This window comes from Ammospiza caudacuta, chromosome 8, assembly GCF_027887145.1.
Source record: "Ammospiza caudacuta isolate bAmmCau1 chromosome 8, bAmmCau1.pri, whole genome shotgun sequence".
NCBI classification, from domain to species: Eukaryota; Metazoa; Chordata; class Aves; order Passeriformes; family Passerellidae; genus Ammospiza; species Ammospiza caudacuta.
In genome coordinates this window covers 16122842-16143029 of record NC_080600.1, presented here as the reverse complement: position 1 = coordinate 16143029, position 20188 = coordinate 16122842, and the positions used below count along the sequence as shown (strand labels likewise).

Genomic DNA, 20188 nt, shown 5'->3' with positions numbered 1-20188 from the left:
TTCTCCGGTCTTAAGTGTTTGGCTTCTGCATCTTTTCCTCATTTACATTTCTGCCCTTGTTGACACAGTTGTTTTGACTTTTCCTAGAATAAGGATACCTACTAATTGTTTGCTTAATAGTTCTCACTAATTTTCTTGTAAAAGAAGTCAGATATGCTGGTCTGAAATTCTCAGGATTATCATTGACCTTCTCATGAGTGGAGAACAGTGGCTGCTCTGGATGCTGGCTTCCTCCTGGAAGCCAGGGTTTGGATTACAGCAGCCCTATGTTTGCTTCAGCAGCATAGTCCTGACAAAATCAAATTATACAGCTTGAAATATATTTGTCACTTATGAAGTTGAACACTTGACTTAGTTTTAGATGGTAGGAAAACTGTATTTCTAGTTTATTTTAGAAGTCTTAAGGATACCTCACAATTCCCAGCCCCCTGTGTTTTCCAGCAGCATAATACTTTCAGGAAACTGAATTATATTCCTGAGGATATGTTCTGTCCCTTCCTGGCACTCAGCATACTTGCATGCTCTATGTGTTCCCTAAACTTGTCTGCTTTCCTTAGTGCCAAATCCCAGGATAGCTCAGAGGAGAGGGAACTGAGGATGTTACACAGTTCTTTGTGACAGGATGAACAAGTTCCTTACACCATTTTGCTCACAGCTTAAAGTGACACTTGGTGTGGTAGATCTGATTTATGTGCACTTGTTGAGGACTGAGACACCTTTGGTTTTTCTGTTTGGTCATAAGGACAGCAGTGACCATGTAAGTTGCTGTTTCAGAGTTCCATCTCTTGCTGAGATTTCTGCCAAACTGCACATTGCTCAGCCCCACAGTGACAGCAGCCTTCCAGAGTTAAACATCTACTCTTCCCCAGACTGTCAGTATGAAGTGAGTAAAACAGTTTTATTTTATAGCTAGTTTGCATTGCTGGATAATTTTTGCATAATTCAGTCTTTTAAAACATAGCTAATTAATCTAAATAAATACTAAGCAAATCTAAAGGTGGGCTGTTTGGCCTTTTTCAAATGTAGTGTGTGTTACAAGTATTTTGCAACAGCTGGGTTAGTACTAAAAATTGGACTCTAAAACTTTAAAGCATTTGCTTTTAATTGTCTATAGTAAGGTGTTGCACATTTTAGTTGCAGGATTGCTGTATTCTAGAACTTAAATTTGCTTCTTAAAAATTGAAGTATTTTGTACTTATGCTTACCACTGTATGAAACAATATGTTTTTTTTCAAGGTAATTCTGAAGACATCACTTCTACAGGTTCTTGGGCAAGTAAGAAAACCTAATACTAAATTGGTTTTTCTATGTCAGTAGCATCTATAAAAATTTTTGCTTCCTCCCTTCCTGACTATGGCACTTCAGGTTCCTTCTCAATGCCAAGAGGAGCACTATTCAGTGATCATTTTGCAGCCTTTTCCCTTGGCAAGGATCCCTCCTGGATGAATGTCAGGCCCTGGTCCTTAGAGGAGCAGAAAAGCTCTCTAGCTCTAAAGAGCTGCTGTAAATGTGCAGTATGTGGCTTTGTGGTGAGCTCAATATCTGTAGGTCATTTTAACTTTCTAGCCTGATGAGTCAGTGGTGTTAGAACTTTAAAATACATTTAGCATCAATTAAGTTGGGGGAAAAAGTCTAAGTAGGTCCATATGTTCCTTTTCAACCAATCTTCTTTGGTTATCAATGAAGAATACATTTCGACATGGGGATCAGTAAAAATAGACTGGCCATCTGCAGTTCTCTGCTGCTAAAGAGTGATTAATTTGCAAGCACCTAAGTGTAGTGCTGGAATAAAACTGGCAAGGTTCTCTACATGAACTTATGCATTCAGAGCAAGGATTTTTCATTTTGTTGTTATTTTACAACATTTATAGAGTTTATAGGCTATTGGTTATTAATCATTACTTGAGAGAGTGGAAGCCAATTAATACATGCATATAATTGCTTCCAAAAGTTCCTTGCCTAAAAGCATATATAACTATATGCAGATTTTGCTTGAAAAGTGGCCTTTACATTGTTTTAAATTTACTTTACTGAAAAGTAATGCTTGATTTTTTTTATACTTGTCTTGACTGGGGAAAAAACCCCAGTTTTTTCTAATTTGATCATTTATCCAAACCTGTTTCATTAACTGCTTATGAGAGATTCTAATATTTCCCACCTATAACATTAATTGTTATTAGAGAATATCAAATATGCATTTAAATGAGAAGCTGGATCTTTTAAGAAAGATTTTCTAATCTCATTATCATTCTGGCTTCATGATAATATTTGTGTATGTGTTTTTAAAATATATTTTTATAAATAGAAATGAAGTTATCCCTTTATCCTTGTCTTTCAGATAGTAAGGTTCCATGCTGGTGCTTTTCCAGTCTATATTGTTTCTAATATTCTTCTTACTTATGGAGGACAACTGAGCACATTGAGATCAACAGGTAGCTTTCTAAAAATCTGCATATTTTTCTCTGTCACAAGTATATTTAGGGAAATTGTTTATTGAATTTACTGATGAAAGACTAGCTGAATGTCAATTTTTTAAGCTAAATAGCATTCAACTTACAGAAATATTTGGGTCCATGCTCTTCTTTTTAATTTTTTTCTTGACTGGTAGTTCTTCAAGGCTGTGTTGTAGCAAAATATTTCTTTATTATTTTAATTTGCAGTTCCTCTCTGAAATATCGGTGTCGCACAGTAGTTTAGAACTATCAGAAATCTACCTAAAATACATGTAAAAGTTAGAAATACATTTGTTAATGTTCAGAAAACACTATTTCTTGGAGGAAGATGAGATTTGCATTACAGCTTTGGTATGCTGTCATGTCTTCAGCCAAAATGCATTTTTATTAAAATTCAGGAGGTGTTTGTTACAAGCTCCACAGTGTCTCTAGAAGCTCATGTGCCATATTACCTTAACATGGGTACCACATTATTACCTTAATGTGGGTGACCCAGTGGAGAAAGGGCTTGGTGGCAAAGTATGCAGCCTTGCAGTACTCTGACAAGGCATGGTTATCTTGTTTTCAAGTCAACTCTCATTGTGAAAATTTATATTTTGTTATGGATGATGTTTGTTGAAGTTCATGACGTGGCAGTAACTAAGATGCTCTCTGTTCTTGATCCTAGGCCAGTGTTCAGACTTCTCCCTCCAACTAGTTAGGACAGCAAAGCCCTACAAAGTAGAACCTCTTATAAGCATTGTTGTGTTTCTGCAGGGGTGAGTTTGCATCATTTATTTGTTTCAAACAGAAGTTTCAGTAAAACTGTTGCTAGGGAGGACTGTTATTTTATCTGTAGTCACTGTAAACACCTGACTGTTATTTTGCTTGAAAGACTGTAATAGAAGGAATAGTTGATAGATATCTAACTGTCAGAGCAATTGGAAGTGATAAATAATACTGCTTTCATGTTTTTGGCAGGTTTAACTGGTTTAGAGAGATATGGGAGTCACTGTCACTGCCAGAGGTGGATGCTGCTGTACTGAGTAGTCAGGATGCATGGTTCCCCCTTGTGTCCCTGATTCTATTTCTTTTTGGGACAGGCATTGCCTACTGGAGTGGAGTATTTTTCTCTACATCTCTGAGACTCTTCTCTTCATTATGGTTATCTCTGATTAGGTAAAACAACTTGATGCTATATAATTATGCTCTTCTAGATGACTTTGACCCTGACAATTATTTTTTTGTTTGTTTGCTTTGGTGTGAATGCTTGGGCAAGATTGAATTCTGGGCAGATTGAATTTATACATGATTTTATACATCTGGGTTTGAAAACAAGCATAAATTGATGTCTGAGAAGAAGTACAACAGGAGTTTTGTTTCTGGCTTGTTTTTTTTTTTTAGACCTCCTGAACTTCAGAAAGATAAGTTGATTACACCCAGCAGACTCTGTGGGATGATATCTCTTGCTTTGGTTAGCTGGACCACTTGTGGTGCATTTGCTGTGCTCATTATTTATCTCCAATACTTGTTCAAGGTACTGAAAGGCTAAACATTTTGTATATGTAACTGAATTGAAAATTTTAGGTGCTTTGAATTAACCCCAGGTTAAAAGCAGAAATCCAGATTACCCTTTTTCATACATAAAGAAATGTTATTATTCTCATACTTGAAACAGATATTTCTAATTTATCACTGTCATAATCCTATAATCTGTAGAATTTTTTTCTTCTTTTGTTAATGCTTCTTACAAAGAAATGCGTGATCTGACATGCCCACTACAACAATGCAGAAAATTGAAAATTTTAACTTCTAGCTGGCAATACTATAAGAACAAAGACTAGTAGCTCCCTTGAAGAGTAAGGAGTCCTCAATTTCTTTTCCTGTACTACAACTTTTGTGTGAAGAATCCTTACTAAACAAGCAACTGCTTGTCTTCCAGGTTGTAAAACTGCATGTAACTGTAAGAGCAGAGCAAAACATGCACAACAGGGTGAGTCTGTTTCCTGCTTCTGTTCCAAACTCTGGCCAAAAATTGTCTGGCAAACTTCTGCCTTGGTGCCCTTAGGTTGTGCTGCAGTGACTGGGTAGGTGCAGTTCACTTGCTGCATGTGTGGTGTGAAAGAACAGGCAGGCCATGAGCAGCCTGCTCCATCACACATGACTGCTGTTTGAAGTTTCTGCAATGTGAAATTCTCATCTAAGAAGAAAACTCTGTCTCTGAATACACACAGATTAACAGGATTTGTCTAAATTTTGGTATTTGATTATGCATGGGTTATCTTTAAAAAAAAATAAATTCTAGGTAATAATGTATACTGCAGGTAAAACTGCTTTTTCTAGAGAGGCATTGTGTGGAGTTCAAGGTATTTTAGTCCAGAGATGACAAAAAAGATGTGTTAGATGAATATGGACTGCGACTGATGTAAACAGGGAGCTGCTAAAAACACAGTGAAGAAGTGTTGGGCTCCAAGTCCATGTGAACTTTATTTTCTGGATTACTTTAAAGTATAGGATCAAAGATGTAAGCAGGTGTGGATAACAGCATATGATAAGTACCTGCTCTTTTTTGCAAACATAGAACAAAGTCTGACACAAAAAGTTGTTGAAAGTTTCCTTTGGGTTTCTTTGAGTGGGTTTTTCATGTGTTTAGTTGAAAATCCTCTCCTTTCATCTCTATATAATATTTTGTTTCATTTGTGGGGATTGCTGTCACTGGAAGTTAGTATCTGCCAACTCATTCATTTATCTTTGCTTTTTATTCCTACAGGTAATATTTTAGTCCCAGTTGCATTACTTCCTATATCTTTCCTGTGAATGATCATCTGTGATTTTTCACCCCCATGCTTTATTGCTCCTTTTATTTTGTTCTTCCCCCTTCCAGGAACTGCTTTTCATTTCATTGGTGTCAGGGCATTTACAGTCTCCATTCTTTTCTTCCATAGACATATAAACTATTAGTGTATGAGAAATTTCTGGTTAAATTTAGATACTTTAAAATTGGACTTTACTTTTGGTGGCTTTTTGAGGCACAAATTGCAGATTTTCTTCCTAAATCACAGCTGGCGTGATACTGTTAGGATATTTTTTCCTTCCTCTTTCCCCAGCATGGGTTCTTACAAGCCTGTGCACATCTTTGTGACTTCTGTCTTTCATTTCCAGGATTCAGGCCACTCAAAAGAAACTTCACAGAACTCCAGTACACACACAGTCAAAGCCCAGGGTTCAGTGGACAGCATTCCAGAAGCAACACAGTCTCCCTCCAACAGTGAAACATCTGCTGAAGCTGCTAACAGTCTTAAGATGCACACTACAGTCCTTAATTTATTCACGTGGATTGTGCTGCTCAACTTGCCATCTTTAATTTATTGGTTAAAAAACCTCAGGTAAGTTCTTAAATGAACACAGAGGTGGAAGAAAGTTACAGGAACTTTTGAAGATAATAAAAATTATAAATGTTTGGTTCTTTACATTATTAGTTACCTTACAGTTGTAAAGAGTACTGTTAATTATTATTGTTTTCTCTGTCCTGTCTGGTTTGTATTGTGGTGCAAATAGGTGTTAAGTGAATCAGTGACATGTTGAACAAAGTAATGTTTCAGAAAGGGTTTAAAATCAGGCTGGGATGCCATATTGATTTCATGTATATTTTTTGTCATCAGTACATGGATATTATTTGGCAGCCTAGTTTAGAAGTGATGTACTTTTTAAACCATTTCTTTACAGGTACAATGTTAGGCTTGATCCTGATCCCTGTAGAACCACAGCTATTATGCTTGTATGCATCTTAAAAATCCTCATGAATTCAAGTACTTCTGAAGTGAAATCAAGGTACTGTAGCCCAATCTCTAGTTTTGCTTTCCTGCTTCTTTGTGAATTACCATTTGTGTGGTAAAACTTAATTTATGTTGTAATTGTTCAGCCTCTGTAGAGATTCATGAACTCATATGGTTAAGTCTAAAAGATGAACTAAAATGTGTGTGAAGTACCTCTAGTTCAGCTAAGAGGAAAAAATCCCCTGTATTTGCCACATGGAAATAAATGAAGAATGTGCTGTCTAAGCAATTGGCTGCATAATAACTTCTTGAAATGTGACTTTTTAACTCACAATTCATTGAATCCTTTCAAGTGTCACAGAATCCAAATATGTTGAGCAATTATTGTCAGACAGTTACAAGGAAAAGGGAATTCTACAGGATTATAGTTATGTTCCTGTAGCTCCCCTTATGGGAGTAGAAATAGAATGTGTTCTCTACTGGATTAAGAAGTTCTGGGAATTTGGTTTTGCTGACAGAATATTTCTTGTTGAGATATGAAATTAGTTAATGTCTCATGAATGACAATCAATAATACCAAATGTCATTTATCCTCTTGACCAGTACCTATTATCTCAAGTGATCTAAACCATTAAGTCTTCTTATGTTACAGAGAACAAATTTCTTAATTATTATAGTTTTAATGACATTAACCTTTTTGAATAATATCTCTTGCTTATGCATCAATTTTTCTGGCACATTAGACCTAGTTGTTCAGTTTTAAAGATTAACAAAGCCTTGAAATAGAAATTATTTTGCAAAGGAAAATTATATATGGCATTTGCATACTTTCTGCATATGTGGCTACAAAATTATAATCTTTTTCCTTTCTATTGTTACAGTAAACTCTTGAAGATTGCAGCCAAAGTTCCACTCCCTTTGTCTGTTGCAATGCTGGCCTTTGGACGAATGCATTTATACAGAGTCCCACACTTTGTAACCTTTTCTCTTCTTCTACACGTGCTGTGCTGTTTTGTGTAATGTTCATTCTATATAGGACAATGCACCCCAGAAACTTAACTCTGGAGATGGGAAAAATTGCAACACAGAAATGCCTAAATTAATATGATCAGTAGTTTACATTTTGTGGGAAAGAGGACAGAACTGTGAATACTTTACAGAAAATTTATGGTTTTATTCATGTTGCTTAGAAAACCTTTCCTGGTGTTTATTTCATGTCTCTGAAAATGGAGTGATTTAACTGTGTATAAGCACATGACTCATATCAGTGCAACATCTCAATACTCTGCCTTGTAGACACTTTGGTATTTCACTGTACTGCTTTGTGGAAACACCTTTTTTACTCACTGTGCCATGCAGTGTCTGTGTTCTGAACTTGCATCTCTTGCAGGTCTAAAGTATGCTGGTTAAAACTCAATACATTTCAAGCACACTGTGACTATAACAAAAACCACACAGCCAAGTATACTTTGAATGATTTTATGTTACATTCAAAAGCTGCCACATTTGTGTCTAGACAAACTAGAATGTACTGCTTATATAGAACTGTTATTTCTATCAAATCATTTGTTCAATCAGTGTGAGTTGAACATTTGTGAGATTATTGCAAGTCTTACACATTTTACTTTTTGTGAGAGTGAGAAGACAACAGTATTCTATGTAGCTTTCTATTCAGGAAGGATACCAGCAGATTCATAAACAATTTGCTGTAATGTTGTTTTAAAACATTGTCAGTTTTCTCTGGAATTTTGAAATTAATCCTTGGACTTTGTCCATGTGTGGAAGCTAGCAAACATTGAGATATGCTGTGAGTTACCAGTGCAGTTGCTGCTCTATTTCTAAGTAGACAAGGCAGGCTTTATTCCTGTTGTAAACAGAGAACCAACCATCTCCTAATAAATGCCAATACGTAAAATGAATATGGAATAGTTGCAAATTCCTGTCCTGCCATACAGTGCTACCTTCTGCATGTGGGCAAACTCAGTAATAGTGGGAAATACTGACCATAATTATCAGCTCTGTATAAATTTTATCTTAGTGCCTAGATGCTACAGTGACTGCCATTTGTAATAAAGCCTACAATAGCTATGTGTAAGGAATTCTGTCCCCTGGGCATGTGTTTTGCCAACAGAAGAAATCTCAGCAGTCCTTAGGTTTAAATGATGTATTGATTCTGTGTAGAGATGAGCTTACTACTTGCTTCTGTGTTAGCTGTCTCTGCTGTGTCTGAGATACCTGTTACCTTCATCTGGAAACACTAGACCAGCTCAATCATCACATAGGAATACCAAGAGGAAATCTACTGCTCACAGTCAATCAAGAATACTCTTGATCCAGTAGTACAGCCAGCCTGACCCATTAATTCCATCATATCTTAATAATCTTGCCTAAGTGCCTCAGTTATTTCTAATGTGTTGTTAGGGTCAATTCCTTTGAGCAGCTGGCTGGAAAGACTCAATTCACACAGTGACTTTCCAAAATGAAGGACAAATGTGAAGAAAGCCACGTGTGTTTTGTTTGCTTATATCCATGTCAGCAGTTCAAGTTATTAATAAGTCATTACAAGTGCTGTAACTGAGTAAGGGTATTGTAGTTAGCCAAACCACTGTCACTGTTATCAGTAATCTATGTGCTGGTATTCTAGTCTTAACCTTTTCAAAAAGAAGGTTAGATTATATATAGTGTTTGTAAATCAGAAAAGTTATTTGAATAGATTATATCTTGATATTTTCTAATCAAATGTATGCTACAGTATATGTATATAAGATAATTTGTGTGACTTAATATACTTGTAGCTAAATGCACCCGTTGGTTTAACTAGGAATTGCTGTTCAGACATAGAAGAACAGAGTTGTTGTACTTGCAAATGGCTGTGAATGAAAGATGGTGGCAGAACTGCACAGGGCTGGCAAAGGGCTGTGAAATGTGCAGGGTCTGATTTCTGTGGAAGATCGTTTTCCTCGACTTTCATAGTCCCTTTGGCTTAGTACTCTCTTTTACTTCTGATTTTGTTTTGCCACCTTAGCAGGCTCTTTCTGCATGAATCCATTTGTTGGAACTGTTGGAAATGAAACAGACTCGATATTTGGTATCTTTGATAGCTTTCAAAATATGCTATGAAGTGAAACCTACTGAATTACAGCAGCATAGGATAACACTTTTTTTTTTTCATTTAATGATTTTTTTTTTAGCTGGAGTTCTATTGATGATTGTTAGAACTCTTCATAAAGTGAGTTCTGGTATCTTGTGTATTTTCCTGCCTGATTTTCAAGTTGGAGGTAGGAATAGGTATAATCCTGAGTCTTAGATCCCAGATGAAAAGAGTTTTTCACATCTCACTCAACACTCCCTTTTCTCAGAGATGGTTTACCTTTACTGGGGAAAGGAGGGGAAGTTTTACTCCTATTTTGAGTTGAAATGCCTTGTGTGCCATTTAATAGATTTAAACTGTTGGCAGGGATGTGTGTCTGGATTGTGCAGTGATCGTGGACTGGACAACTTCGGCTGTTTGGCGGATTAGGAGTTAATCCCAATTAGATTTGCCATACAATCAATGGATGGTAATAGGATTAGAACAAGTCTTCGAATTCATCCTATTCTGAGAGAGGATGAATTATCCTACTTGTCATTCTGCAAAGGACTAGATTTTGTAACAGTCTGAGGTTATTTTTTAGGTAAAATACAATGATTGTTGTTACTTTTGGACAAGAAGGTAAAGTAGGTAAATCTGTAGTTCTGCCACTGTTCAATTATTATTTCAGCAGAAACATAGGATAGTCCAATATATATATATACATACACACTGTTAATTGCTTATATAAGGAGATGTAAATATTACTGAAATATTCTTAATTATGAGTGGGCTGCATTTATAAAACAGCTTTTGGCAAATACATTATAATGTCTCTTACTACCTTTAATTACATTAAAATTCCACTTTATTTTTCTTCACATTTTAGATTATCTAGACCATGTGGGAGGAGACCAGGACACATACTGTAAGGGTTTAGACCTCAGGATGCATTCAAAATAAAAACTATTTATGTGGATCTAATATGATTTTTTTATAAGCTCTTAGAGACAGAATGAGGAAACAGGGTAAGACCTTAAAATATTAAATGCCACTAACTTTTGGTACAGCAGAGTCTTTCTTTGACAGGGAGGAATTTAATGAGAAGCTTTGGTGATAGCTTCATACCCTGAAATTGCTCTGGAAGACTATAATCTTTTCTGCTTGATGTCATCAGACATGTTCCTCACAATCTCATCATGCTGCAGTGACACATGTATCTAACACTTCATAGAAAGTCTCTGTGTCTGATAAGGAAAAACTCACATCTTCACTGGAATTAGCAAATGCACCTTGGAACTGAGCGAATTAATGTTGTCCAAAGCCAATCATCTTAGCTGTGATTTAAAAGTTGCAGTGGGTCACATTTTAGCATCCTGTTGAAAGAGGATTGGTTTGGGGGTTTTGGTGGGAGGTTTCTCTGTATGTTTTATTTCCAAGAAACCTGCAGTAAATGGAATTTAAGTTAGTATTATATCTGACATTTAGAGTTCTGCCCTGATTTTGGTTTTTTCATGTAGCAAATCCTTAGTATTAATTTGCTATGTTTCAAAACAAATAGATGAATAATGGCAGAACTGTGAACAGTGCAGTAAGAATACATTGTAGAAGGCACAGAGACTGCTGGTATGTCTAAGTGAATTTTTCATCTATAACCTAATTGGACTAACTTTAAAGTCAGTGATTAACAAAATAAAATGCATTGACATTTAACCTCAAAAGCATTGCATATGTCAGTGTTTGATACTTCTCATTTTCCATGTGTTTGCCAGTAACAAGTGATGAACTCACTTGGTGTTCTGAAGTCTGATAAATCTGATCCATCTGACAGCACAGAATAAAGTCTGTTATGTAGTCATTAATAAATGTAAACATTTGAGAAACTTTCATTTGAATCAAGTTTTTTCAATACAGGGTTGAGTGTGTTTAGACTTTTGTTATATTTATAGATAAAACCAGACATTTACTGACCTTTAACACTCTGAGCTATGAAAATGTTTTTGGAAGTGGTTGTAGAGTCTGTACAGAATTGTGCTGCTGTTCTAAGTCACTAAGCTACTAGAAAATTGTTAGTTGTAAAGTAGACTGAATTCTTGATGCTTATTTTCCATTTAATGTTTTAATGGTGAATGTTTCTCACTTAATTTACAGTTTTGACATGTTGCATTTTTGTTTCTGGGAGATAATCAGTGTAGCTTTTGTAAGCACTTAGCACTGTAAAATATAAAATTCTCACCACTGTTCCTTTAGAGGAGACATTTGTCACCAAAGCTACATACTGCTGTTGTATAGCCTCCAGGAAATGTGTGACAATGAAGGACAATTCAAAACTAGTCCTTTTTTTTTTAAGCACAATTTTTACCTTTTTTTTAGAGCCAGAACTTTGAACTAGAATATTAGAATCCATAAAGTCTTAAAAATTTTGAGAACCTTTTGCAAAGACTATACTTCTGATGTGTATTTTTATTTATGGGTGAATGTGTTCAAAGCTTTTAATCAGCTCATCTGTCCTCAAACTCAAGTAAAAAGTATACACTTTGTCTTATTAATAGACACTGCTGCTTTTAAAAATGAACTTTAAGCATTTAGAGAGAAAATTCCATAGCTCTTACTTAACCAAATCTGCCCAGCCCTCAATTTTTCATGTGTCTAAGCACATAACTGCCTCAAATATGTGCTTTTTGCCTTGTAGGCTGAAAACCTGAACTGTGATATTTTGAATTTATTTGCTTAAGATGTAAGGTTTCTTTCTGCATTTTTAAATGCAGACAGATTTTGCTATTCATGCTGTCATAAAGAAATCCTGTCAGCATTGTCTCTCTACAGTTATTGGCAGCTTGTGCTCTGATTCTGTGGGAATGTGTGGTGTCAGAGCTGAGTTTGTCTCTAAAAACCAGAAGTGTGAACATGGTAATATTTGTTATTTGTGGCCCAGCATTGTGGGTCCTCCATCCCCTTGCAGCTCTCTCTGGTTTGCAGTGTCCCTGGCCTGTAGTGCCCAGCAGGAGTTCCCAGAGCAGTGGAACTGGGACTGACCTGGCAGAAGTGCAGCAGCTGTGTCCTGCAGACTCCTCCTGTTTGTTAAAATATCAACCAAGACTGTTTTCCCCCTCCAACTTCAATAATTCCAGGGTATATCTAAGTATCAAATGTGCAAGTATGCTGATGTTTATTTTTGCAAAAGGTTAAGTGCACTGTTTTAGGATCAATTCAGGTTTCAGTATTTTCCACCCACTTCAGTCTGGGTTTGGAAACAGGATTTGAGGCTGCAGCACCTGGAATGCTTTACAGAAGTCTACAGGTAGTAGACAGGACACATGATTAGAGTGCCAGACCAAAACTGAAATGTGAAATTCCTCACTGTGACTTTAAACTTGTAGCTTTCTAGAGAGAGAGAATATATATATATATATACTGTGCCTTAAACCAGTAAATGAATACACTCTAACTGTAGCCTGTCGACTTCCATAGCCTTATGTTGGATTTTTGGAGTTGACCAAAAATATTTGTGTGGATCATACTGAAACTTGATTTGGGGAAAATGCTTAAAAAAATTATTTTGACCCCATTTTACTCTTAGAGAAATGAAGATTTATGACAAGTGCAGCATATTTTTTGTTTGGAATCACACCAACCAAAAATCAGAAAGCTTTAGCTGACCTGAATTTTTCAAGCCTTTCTGTTGTGACCAGAAGAAAACTAAGGAAGGAAAAACTAGTTGCAGATATCTGTCTCAGCTTTGAAGTCTGTGTGTCAAATTATTTTAAAACATTTTGATATTTGGTCCTCAAAAAAAAATCAATTTTAGTTTAAGCAAAATACTGTATTTAAGCATTAAATAGCAAAATCCTCACCATTGTGGGAAGAAAACTAGACAGGGGCAGGGTTGATTGTTTGTGTTAAGGCTCCAGAAGTTTTGAATACTAAATTTTACTTTTTATGAAAAATATTCACATATAAATCCCTGAAAGTTCAGATGTAGATTCCCTTTTTTGGAGAAAAAAATTACACTTTTTTTATCCTAACTCATTAAAGAAAACTAGAAGTACTTAAGATCTTAAAATCTTGTTTTAATATAGTAGAAGGATTTCTTACGTGTATTTTTTAATACAAAGAGCTCAGGAAAAGCCACTGCTGGCTTTTCTTATTTGTCTCTAGAGGATTCTGTGTGTGTTTTGAACAAATTGTGATTTCCCCCCCTCCCATATAGCACTGAACCCTGGAAAGTGATGCCATCTCAGAGGTTATTGTAGTACTGGGGTTGTTTAGACATGCACACAAACAACTGCCTGCCAGCTGCTCACAGAGCAATACACAGCAAAGTTAGAAAACATTTCCTTTCACTGAGCTCCTGCTTCAGTCTGGGTGCCACAGTGCTGCTGCTGTTGAGCATGGAACACACCATCTTTGTGTCTTCCCTGCTGCTTGAACTCATTCCAGTCACCTGACTTCTTATTTTGTGGTGATGTTTCAGCACTCCTGGCCATTGGTGATTTCCTAGCCACTGGAATATTCGAGTATTGAAACCATTGAGAAGGTAGAACTACCTTTAAGGCCTTTACGTATGATGGTGACTCGAGAGAAACTGTGTAACTTGATTCCCCACTGACCTTTCAATTGTTTTTTCAAGCACAAAGTCAGAAGCATGTTGGCCAAAATACCTGGTTTGGGTGATTAGTGGGGAGGGAAGGATTTGTTGGTTGTAAAAGGACTTAAAACTTCGGAGAAAATGTGTGATTTTGGGGAAAAACTTACCACTTCTCAAAGCAATCTGTCTTAGAAGTTTTTAACTCTTCCTCTGTGTTCAGTTGTTATGTAGCTACCACAAATCTGATGTTGTACATGAACTCACTCTTAATATTTACAGGTTTTTAGAGAATGTTGACAGGGTCTTATCTATAAATGTTTGAAGAATGCTATAGCAAATTACTGTGCTTATAAAAATGTTTATAACTAAGTTCTTACAGATCATGTCATATATCATAAACTTCAGCAAAGTCCCTGTCTTGTGAGATGCTGAGAAAACCTTGGAGAAGAGGTATTTTCAGATGATGATGTAATTGCTGAAAGATGGAATCTCATAATCTTTAAAAAATGCATTTAGACACTTTTTTGTTGAGGGCAGCTTGATTAGGAGCTGCTCTGGGATGTTCCTGTTTTGTTTGGTGGTTTCCCTGGCTGCAGTGTGTACTTCAATTTGGTTTTTGTCTTTTTTTTTACCTACGCGTGCATGACTTCAAGTATATTGTATAGCAAATGCCCTGCTAAAGAAACACTTCTGTATATTTTTGTATGGTATTCCAACGTGCTTGCATTGGTACAAATGGTTGTAAATCCCAAGAAGTGCCACTTGCCAGTGCTGCTGTGTGTTACCTGTATGCTGATGAGTGTTGTGAGCAGTGTCTGCCTTTAGTCCTGCCTCAGGTACTCGTGTGGAGCAGTTTGGTGCTTTTCCTTCTGACTTGTAATCCTTGGGATTCTAAGCAGAAAATAAAAGTAGTAAACAAAAAGCCTTGTGGTTGGAGCAGTGCTTTAACAGTGCTTCTTTCACACCTCAAGTACAGTGCAGTAAAGATAGTTGGATAGACAGGGTGAAGCTTGGCTCAGTGTCTTAACCCCAACACCTCAGGATTCATGGCTGGGAAATGCAATAAAGTTCAAAGTGTTTGCTGAATAATACAGTTCATCTAGAGCATCATATGTATAAAACTTGTTCTCAGCTAAACTAGTATATTTTAAACTTGTACATTTCAGAGGTGAATTGTACAAATTTAAAATATACTGTGTGGAACTGAGCAACCAATGCTATCAGCATTTTCATCTTCACAGCAATTTAATTCAAACATACATGAACATTACTTCCTGTGCCAGAAATGTTATATAATTAGTATAGACACTTTGAAAATGTTTGATTTATTGAAGATGTTTATCAAGAAAACCTGGTGCTTAAATTTGGGTGCATTAAAAAGGCAGCCCCCTGACATCTGGCTTTGACAGCATTTATTAAACTCAGCTACTGTCCTCAAAAATGAGGTTACAATTTAATTCAGTCAGTGTAAGTATACTAATAGTATTTTAATATAAATGTGCTCTGCTTATATTTGACTTTCCCTGAAGGAAAGAATTGAAATTACTAAAAAAAGACCAACCCACACATTAAAATGAGCTATAGGTCTAAACAGACTTTTTAGCTCCTACAGTTTCTCAGAGCTTTAGCTCAGGAAGCCACAATACAAGTGTGTATAGATTTTTTTTTCAGACAGCTCACAGAAAATATATGCTAATTGAATCTCTTGCATATCTGCATGCTTCATCAGTCACCCACATTTGCCTGAGTTCCTTCAGTAACAAAGCCTGTTTCATATTTGCAGATGACTTCAGTATGTTTTATTAACTGAATACACTGCATATCCCCAGTTCTTGGTAGAGGAATCAATGGAATAAATTAATTGAGGGGGAGAAAAGAGGTAGAAGAAAACTGCCAGCTCTTCTGGCTTTTTTCCCCCCCTCCTCTTTCCAAAGATAAGGAACTAAAGTCTAAAACCAAACTGTAAATCTTGCCTTTTCCCCTTCCTGACATTTTCTCTACAGAAGCATATTTCTACTTCTAGCTGAAATAAGCATCTACCTAGAATATCAACAAAGACAGTTCCTTTATGCTGGGACCTGCCTTTTTTGTGTTTTTTCTGGTGCTACTGCTCTGTTCTTGATGAGTCCACTATCTGGAAGCTGAGTGTAATGAAGCATAATTGATGTGGCTTAATGGATTCTCTTTTTTGTGTGTATGATTTTTTTAAAACTTCAAATATGCAGAATAATAAACAAGCTGGATAAGTTGTCTTGAATTTTTACATATTACTGTAGTCACAAAAATAAGCTGCTGAATTAGCAGAAGGGAGTAGAACAGAAACAAGTGCTAACTGTGGAGTTATCAAGTGTCCTCCCCTTGGCCAGTGCATATCCTGGGGACATCTGGGTTTCTTCGTCATCTTTGGGAATGGAAGAGTTGGTGCTTGGGATCAGCTTGAAAATAACACTGCTAGGATTTTGTTTACTGTAGTGCTAATGATGTTTGGGTGTCCAAAACTTCACCCTCCTGGAAGGGTGGTGGCAAGTTTTTATTTTGCTTTCAAAATTTAAACCAAAGAAAAATATAAAGCTTCCAGTCAGACACAAACATCTACACTCTGGAGTAAGGTGATGGTCAAATTTTTTAAATTTTAACATGTCTATTTAGGGATATATGTGATGCTAAATCATGTATCATCTATATAGTGGAGAGAAGAGTGCAGTGAAATAAAAAATGTGAGCAGCTTTGATATGAAGAATGCTGTGCACTAAGGCCAAGGTAAATTAGCAGAGTCCCCCTTGCAGCCTTTGTCTTAGTTTCTAGTGTGACAGGAGGATATTAACTGCTGATAAAATCAGGGTAGGAAAGCAATGCTTCCATTAAAATGTTATGATTTTGGATATTGAAGCAGACCTTACTTTTCCCTCTCTTTTTCCAGCATCAAGAGAGTGATCCATATCTCATTTACTTGAAAACCATTAGTCACCATTCTAGAGAGACAGCTAATTACTTCTAACTAAAAATAATATTTTGATAAAGCTGTGCCATTTCTCCTGGGAATTGTTTTAAACTTCCTGCATGCCTACTACCAATTTCTGCAATACAGCTTGGGAGGAATTAGTGCTGCACTGTTCAATAGCAACAGGTCTGAAGAGTACCAAGGATGAAATTCTCAAAGGTCTTTATGTCATGGTTGGAAATGGAATCATTACTGTATTTTTGAGCTCCTGCTAACGTCATTGACACCCACCTACAGTCTACTAGAAATATAAGTGCAGAGATCAGGTTGTTCACTGATTACGAGGAGACCAACCAAGAAGGGGCAAGCCAAAGCCAAATTCCCTGGTAAGCTCTATTTTAAAGAATGTGAGAGGGAGAATTCCTTTTCTCCCCCTGAGTCAAGTTGTGAAAAGGATCTCTAGTATGTTAGACCAGGCTGTATTAAATACCATTGCACTTGTTATTATATGTAGTAAAATGTAATGCAGTTTTATTAAACTGAGCTCTCTGGATCCTGAGTCACATTTTTGCATTCTCCTTGGAGCATACAGAGCTCTGGTGCTGTATTAGCCACTGAAAATGGCTTTATGTAATTAATGTAAACTTACAAATGTAATATTTTGTGTTGAGTGTTCTGCTGGTCCCTCAGAAGAGAGTCCAGTGTCTAGAAATAGCTTTGGTATGGGAAACACTTGTTTAGAACAATTTGTTCTCCCGAGGACCTTAGTACTATGAAAACAAAGAGTTGCTAGCACATGGGTGTAATCTGCAGTGGGCAGACTTTGCTTGGATTCCCATGCTTTGTGTGTTGCCAGTGACAGCTCTGTAGGATGTAAGGAGTTCGTGTGTTTGCCCTTCTTACAGGCAGTCTGTTCATCTCCAGCATGTGGAAAGGGCTGCTCCTGGGTCTGTGTGTAGTATTGGCTGTGAGAGGACTGGCAAAGGGGGCTCCTTTCCAACCAGAAGATAAATGGAAGCCTCTTGATAACCCCAGAAACAGAGACCTGGTAAGGAAATGTTTCAAGAAAGAGAGCTGAAGTTCTGTGTGTTTTTTTGTTTTCCATGAAGAGACTCCTTATTGTCTAAATTTAAAGGCAAGAGGGGGCCATTAGATGTAATGTTAGGAGCTGTGCACTTTGTATGGTCAATAACCATTGCTCAGTCAAGATGTACCCCTTAACTGAAGAGACATTCTCAGAGCACAGTAGTGCTCAAAATGTGCTTATATCTCCATCCAGCAGCTTTCATTTTTAAAAAATTATTTTGATTATACAGCCACTTGTTTTGTGAAACAGAAGAGGAACGATTACTGTGTTTCTTTCAGATGTGTGCTCTGATTGCATGTTGTTTCATCTCATGGAAGTACAAATAAGTTTGCATCTGACAGCTATGAAAATACCACTCAGAGAACATTTGCACAATCTTAAAGAGTTTGTGAAGGAAAAGAATCGGTTTCCTGTAATATTTCCTCAGTGTTTTAAGAAGCTTTAATTTCTCCTTGGAAGTGATTGCTGGGGAACAGTTCAAATCAATTGCCCATTGTTGCTCTCTCCTACTGAAATGTTTCCAGAGGTGTCCTGTTTGCTGTCAGCAGGGGCTTGGCTGTGCCTGTTTTCCAAGGGTGCAGTTATCTCTCAGCCCCCATGGGTCAGTGGGGAGCATAAATGAGCAGGACACAGTTGCTGCTCTTCTGACTTCTCACAAAATGCACAAGCCATGGATGGAGTGGGCATGTGTCAATTAGGTTGCCTACATGTATCAGGTTATGATCAGAACTGAGGATTTCATCCCACAGAGGAATAAACATTCCATCTAATCTGTGTCAGGAGAAATAATTAATCTCCGTGGGCCATGCTCTGTTTATTCTCACGTCCACAATCTGCTCAGTTTTTCAGAACACTCCAGGCTTACTTCTCGGGCAGGGGTCTGGATCTCAGGAAGTTCCCAGCCACTTTCACTGTGAACAATGAAGGATCAAGGCTCTACTCAGATCCTATTGCTTCTGCATTTGCCGATTATGAAGAAAAGAAAAAATCCTTTCAGAACTATTTCAAAGGCTGAAAGATTCTGCTGATGAAGGTAAAAGAGGGTGCCTTGTTACGTGCAACCAAGATTCTGACTGAAATATAAAAGCAACTTCTTTCTCAGAAGGAATTAAAAATGTAGTACCTTGACCCTTGCCTGAAGTGGGGTTTACAATTCTTGAGGCAGAGATTGATGAGATCATTGCTACTTAGATAAAATAACACAGGGTCCTTGTGCAGACCTCTATAGACCCTGATTTTTTGTTTTCTCTTTTTTCTCCCCTCCTTCATATGGAGGAGAATTCTGAAAATTTACAGATAATAGGGGATGCAGGTTTTATGAAAAGAGTAAGATTACAAATTGAGATTAATGGTTTCGTGTGATACATCTATATTAGGAAAATTAATTTAGCATAAGTTCTTGCACTAAAAGCATACATTCTCCTTTGCATTCACAATGAACATTGTTTTCTTCTGGTTTACAAATTGCTGAGAATTTCAGTAATATTTAAATCAAAGCATTTGGGTGATTTACTCAGTATCTTGAAGTGCTTAATTTGTAATCAATATTCAGCTTAGGATTTCCAGCTCTGTCCTGTTCTTGGCCTGCTTAACACCTTGTCTGTTTATAATCAAAATCAAAGCTTTTTTCTTATTATCATGAACCATAATAAAGACTGCACTCAAATTTTAATGCTGAATTCTCTTTTTGCTGATTTATGAAAAACAGAGGCACCAAAGAAGGTGCATTTTGTGCATTTAAAAAAAAAAAGGGACTTCAGAAGGGATGCTGTACTATAAATCACAGAAGCAGTGAGAAAATGACTGGTGGAAGTTTTGTCCTGCATAATTCAGGATGATTGTGGTAGTTCTTTTCAGTGTTCAGAACTGTTTTGTGGGAACAGAGGCTTAGCCAGTGGTTTTTTTGTCTTGGTTTGGATCACACATTGGTTGCATATGGATATTTTTGTATTAGTCTCACGTATTTGTATTTTTTGTCTTTTTAGGCATTAATTTCAGAGGTCCATGCCAAGTGGAAACCTTCACAGCAAAATTTTACTGCTTTGACTTTTTAACTGTTACCCGACAATGCCAAAGTTTCTTCACTGTCCCCATTTCTGCCAATGGAATCTGGTGTCCTGCTGCAATGAGCATTATTCTGTCTGTTGACAAATGTGTGCTACTGCAGTCTGTGAGCAGAATTGTGCTTAAGTGTGAATAAACGGGGAGTGCATTTAACCACTGCCGAGTGTCTTTGTTCAAAGCTGGGAAATAAACCTTCCCCTTCAGTTTATTAGCACATGTCCCAAGGTGCT

At 36.8% G+C, this 20188-nt stretch overlaps 2 protein-coding genes across 3 annotated transcripts in view; both read left to right on the top strand.

Annotated features, from left to right (window-relative positions):
* Positions 1 to 14852, top strand: part of PGAP1 (post-GPI attachment to proteins inositol deacylase 1) — a 34611-nt gene extending 19759 nt beyond the window's left edge. The window contains exons 18-27 of one of the 2 annotated variants that reach the window (XM_058809422.1): positions 775 to 883; positions 1237 to 1275; positions 2339 to 2432; positions 3121 to 3211; positions 3414 to 3611; positions 3837 to 3969; positions 4375 to 4425; positions 5595 to 5818; positions 6159 to 6263; positions 7090 to 14852. In XM_058809422.1, the coding sequence (XP_058665405.1) occupies positions 775 to 883; positions 1237 to 1275; positions 2339 to 2432; positions 3121 to 3211; positions 3414 to 3611; positions 3837 to 3969; positions 4375 to 4425; positions 5595 to 5818; positions 6159 to 6263; positions 7090 to 7228 (1183 nt within the window). In that variant the 3' untranslated portion in view covers positions 7229 to 14852. Of the gene's footprint in view, positions 1 to 774; positions 884 to 1236; positions 1276 to 2338; positions 2433 to 3120; positions 3212 to 3413; positions 3612 to 3836; positions 3970 to 4374; positions 4426 to 5555; positions 5819 to 6158; positions 6264 to 7089 lie in introns of both variants that reach the window. The other variant, XM_058809423.1, reaches the window with a different exon arrangement.
* Positions 14853 to 17048: 2196 nt separating this feature from the next.
* On the top strand, positions 17049 to 20006 carry C8H2orf66 (chromosome 8 C2orf66 homolog). Its single transcript, XM_058809946.1, has 4 exons — positions 17049 to 17193; positions 17713 to 17855; positions 18736 to 18927; positions 19880 to 20006. Exons 2-3 carry the CDS (start codon positions 17733 to 17735, stop codon positions 18907 to 18909), a joined length of 297 nt encoding a protein of 98 aa, XP_058665929.1. The 5' UTR covers positions 17049 to 17193; positions 17713 to 17732; the 3' UTR covers positions 18910 to 18927; positions 19880 to 20006.
* Positions 20007 to 20188: the final 182 nt, after the last annotated feature.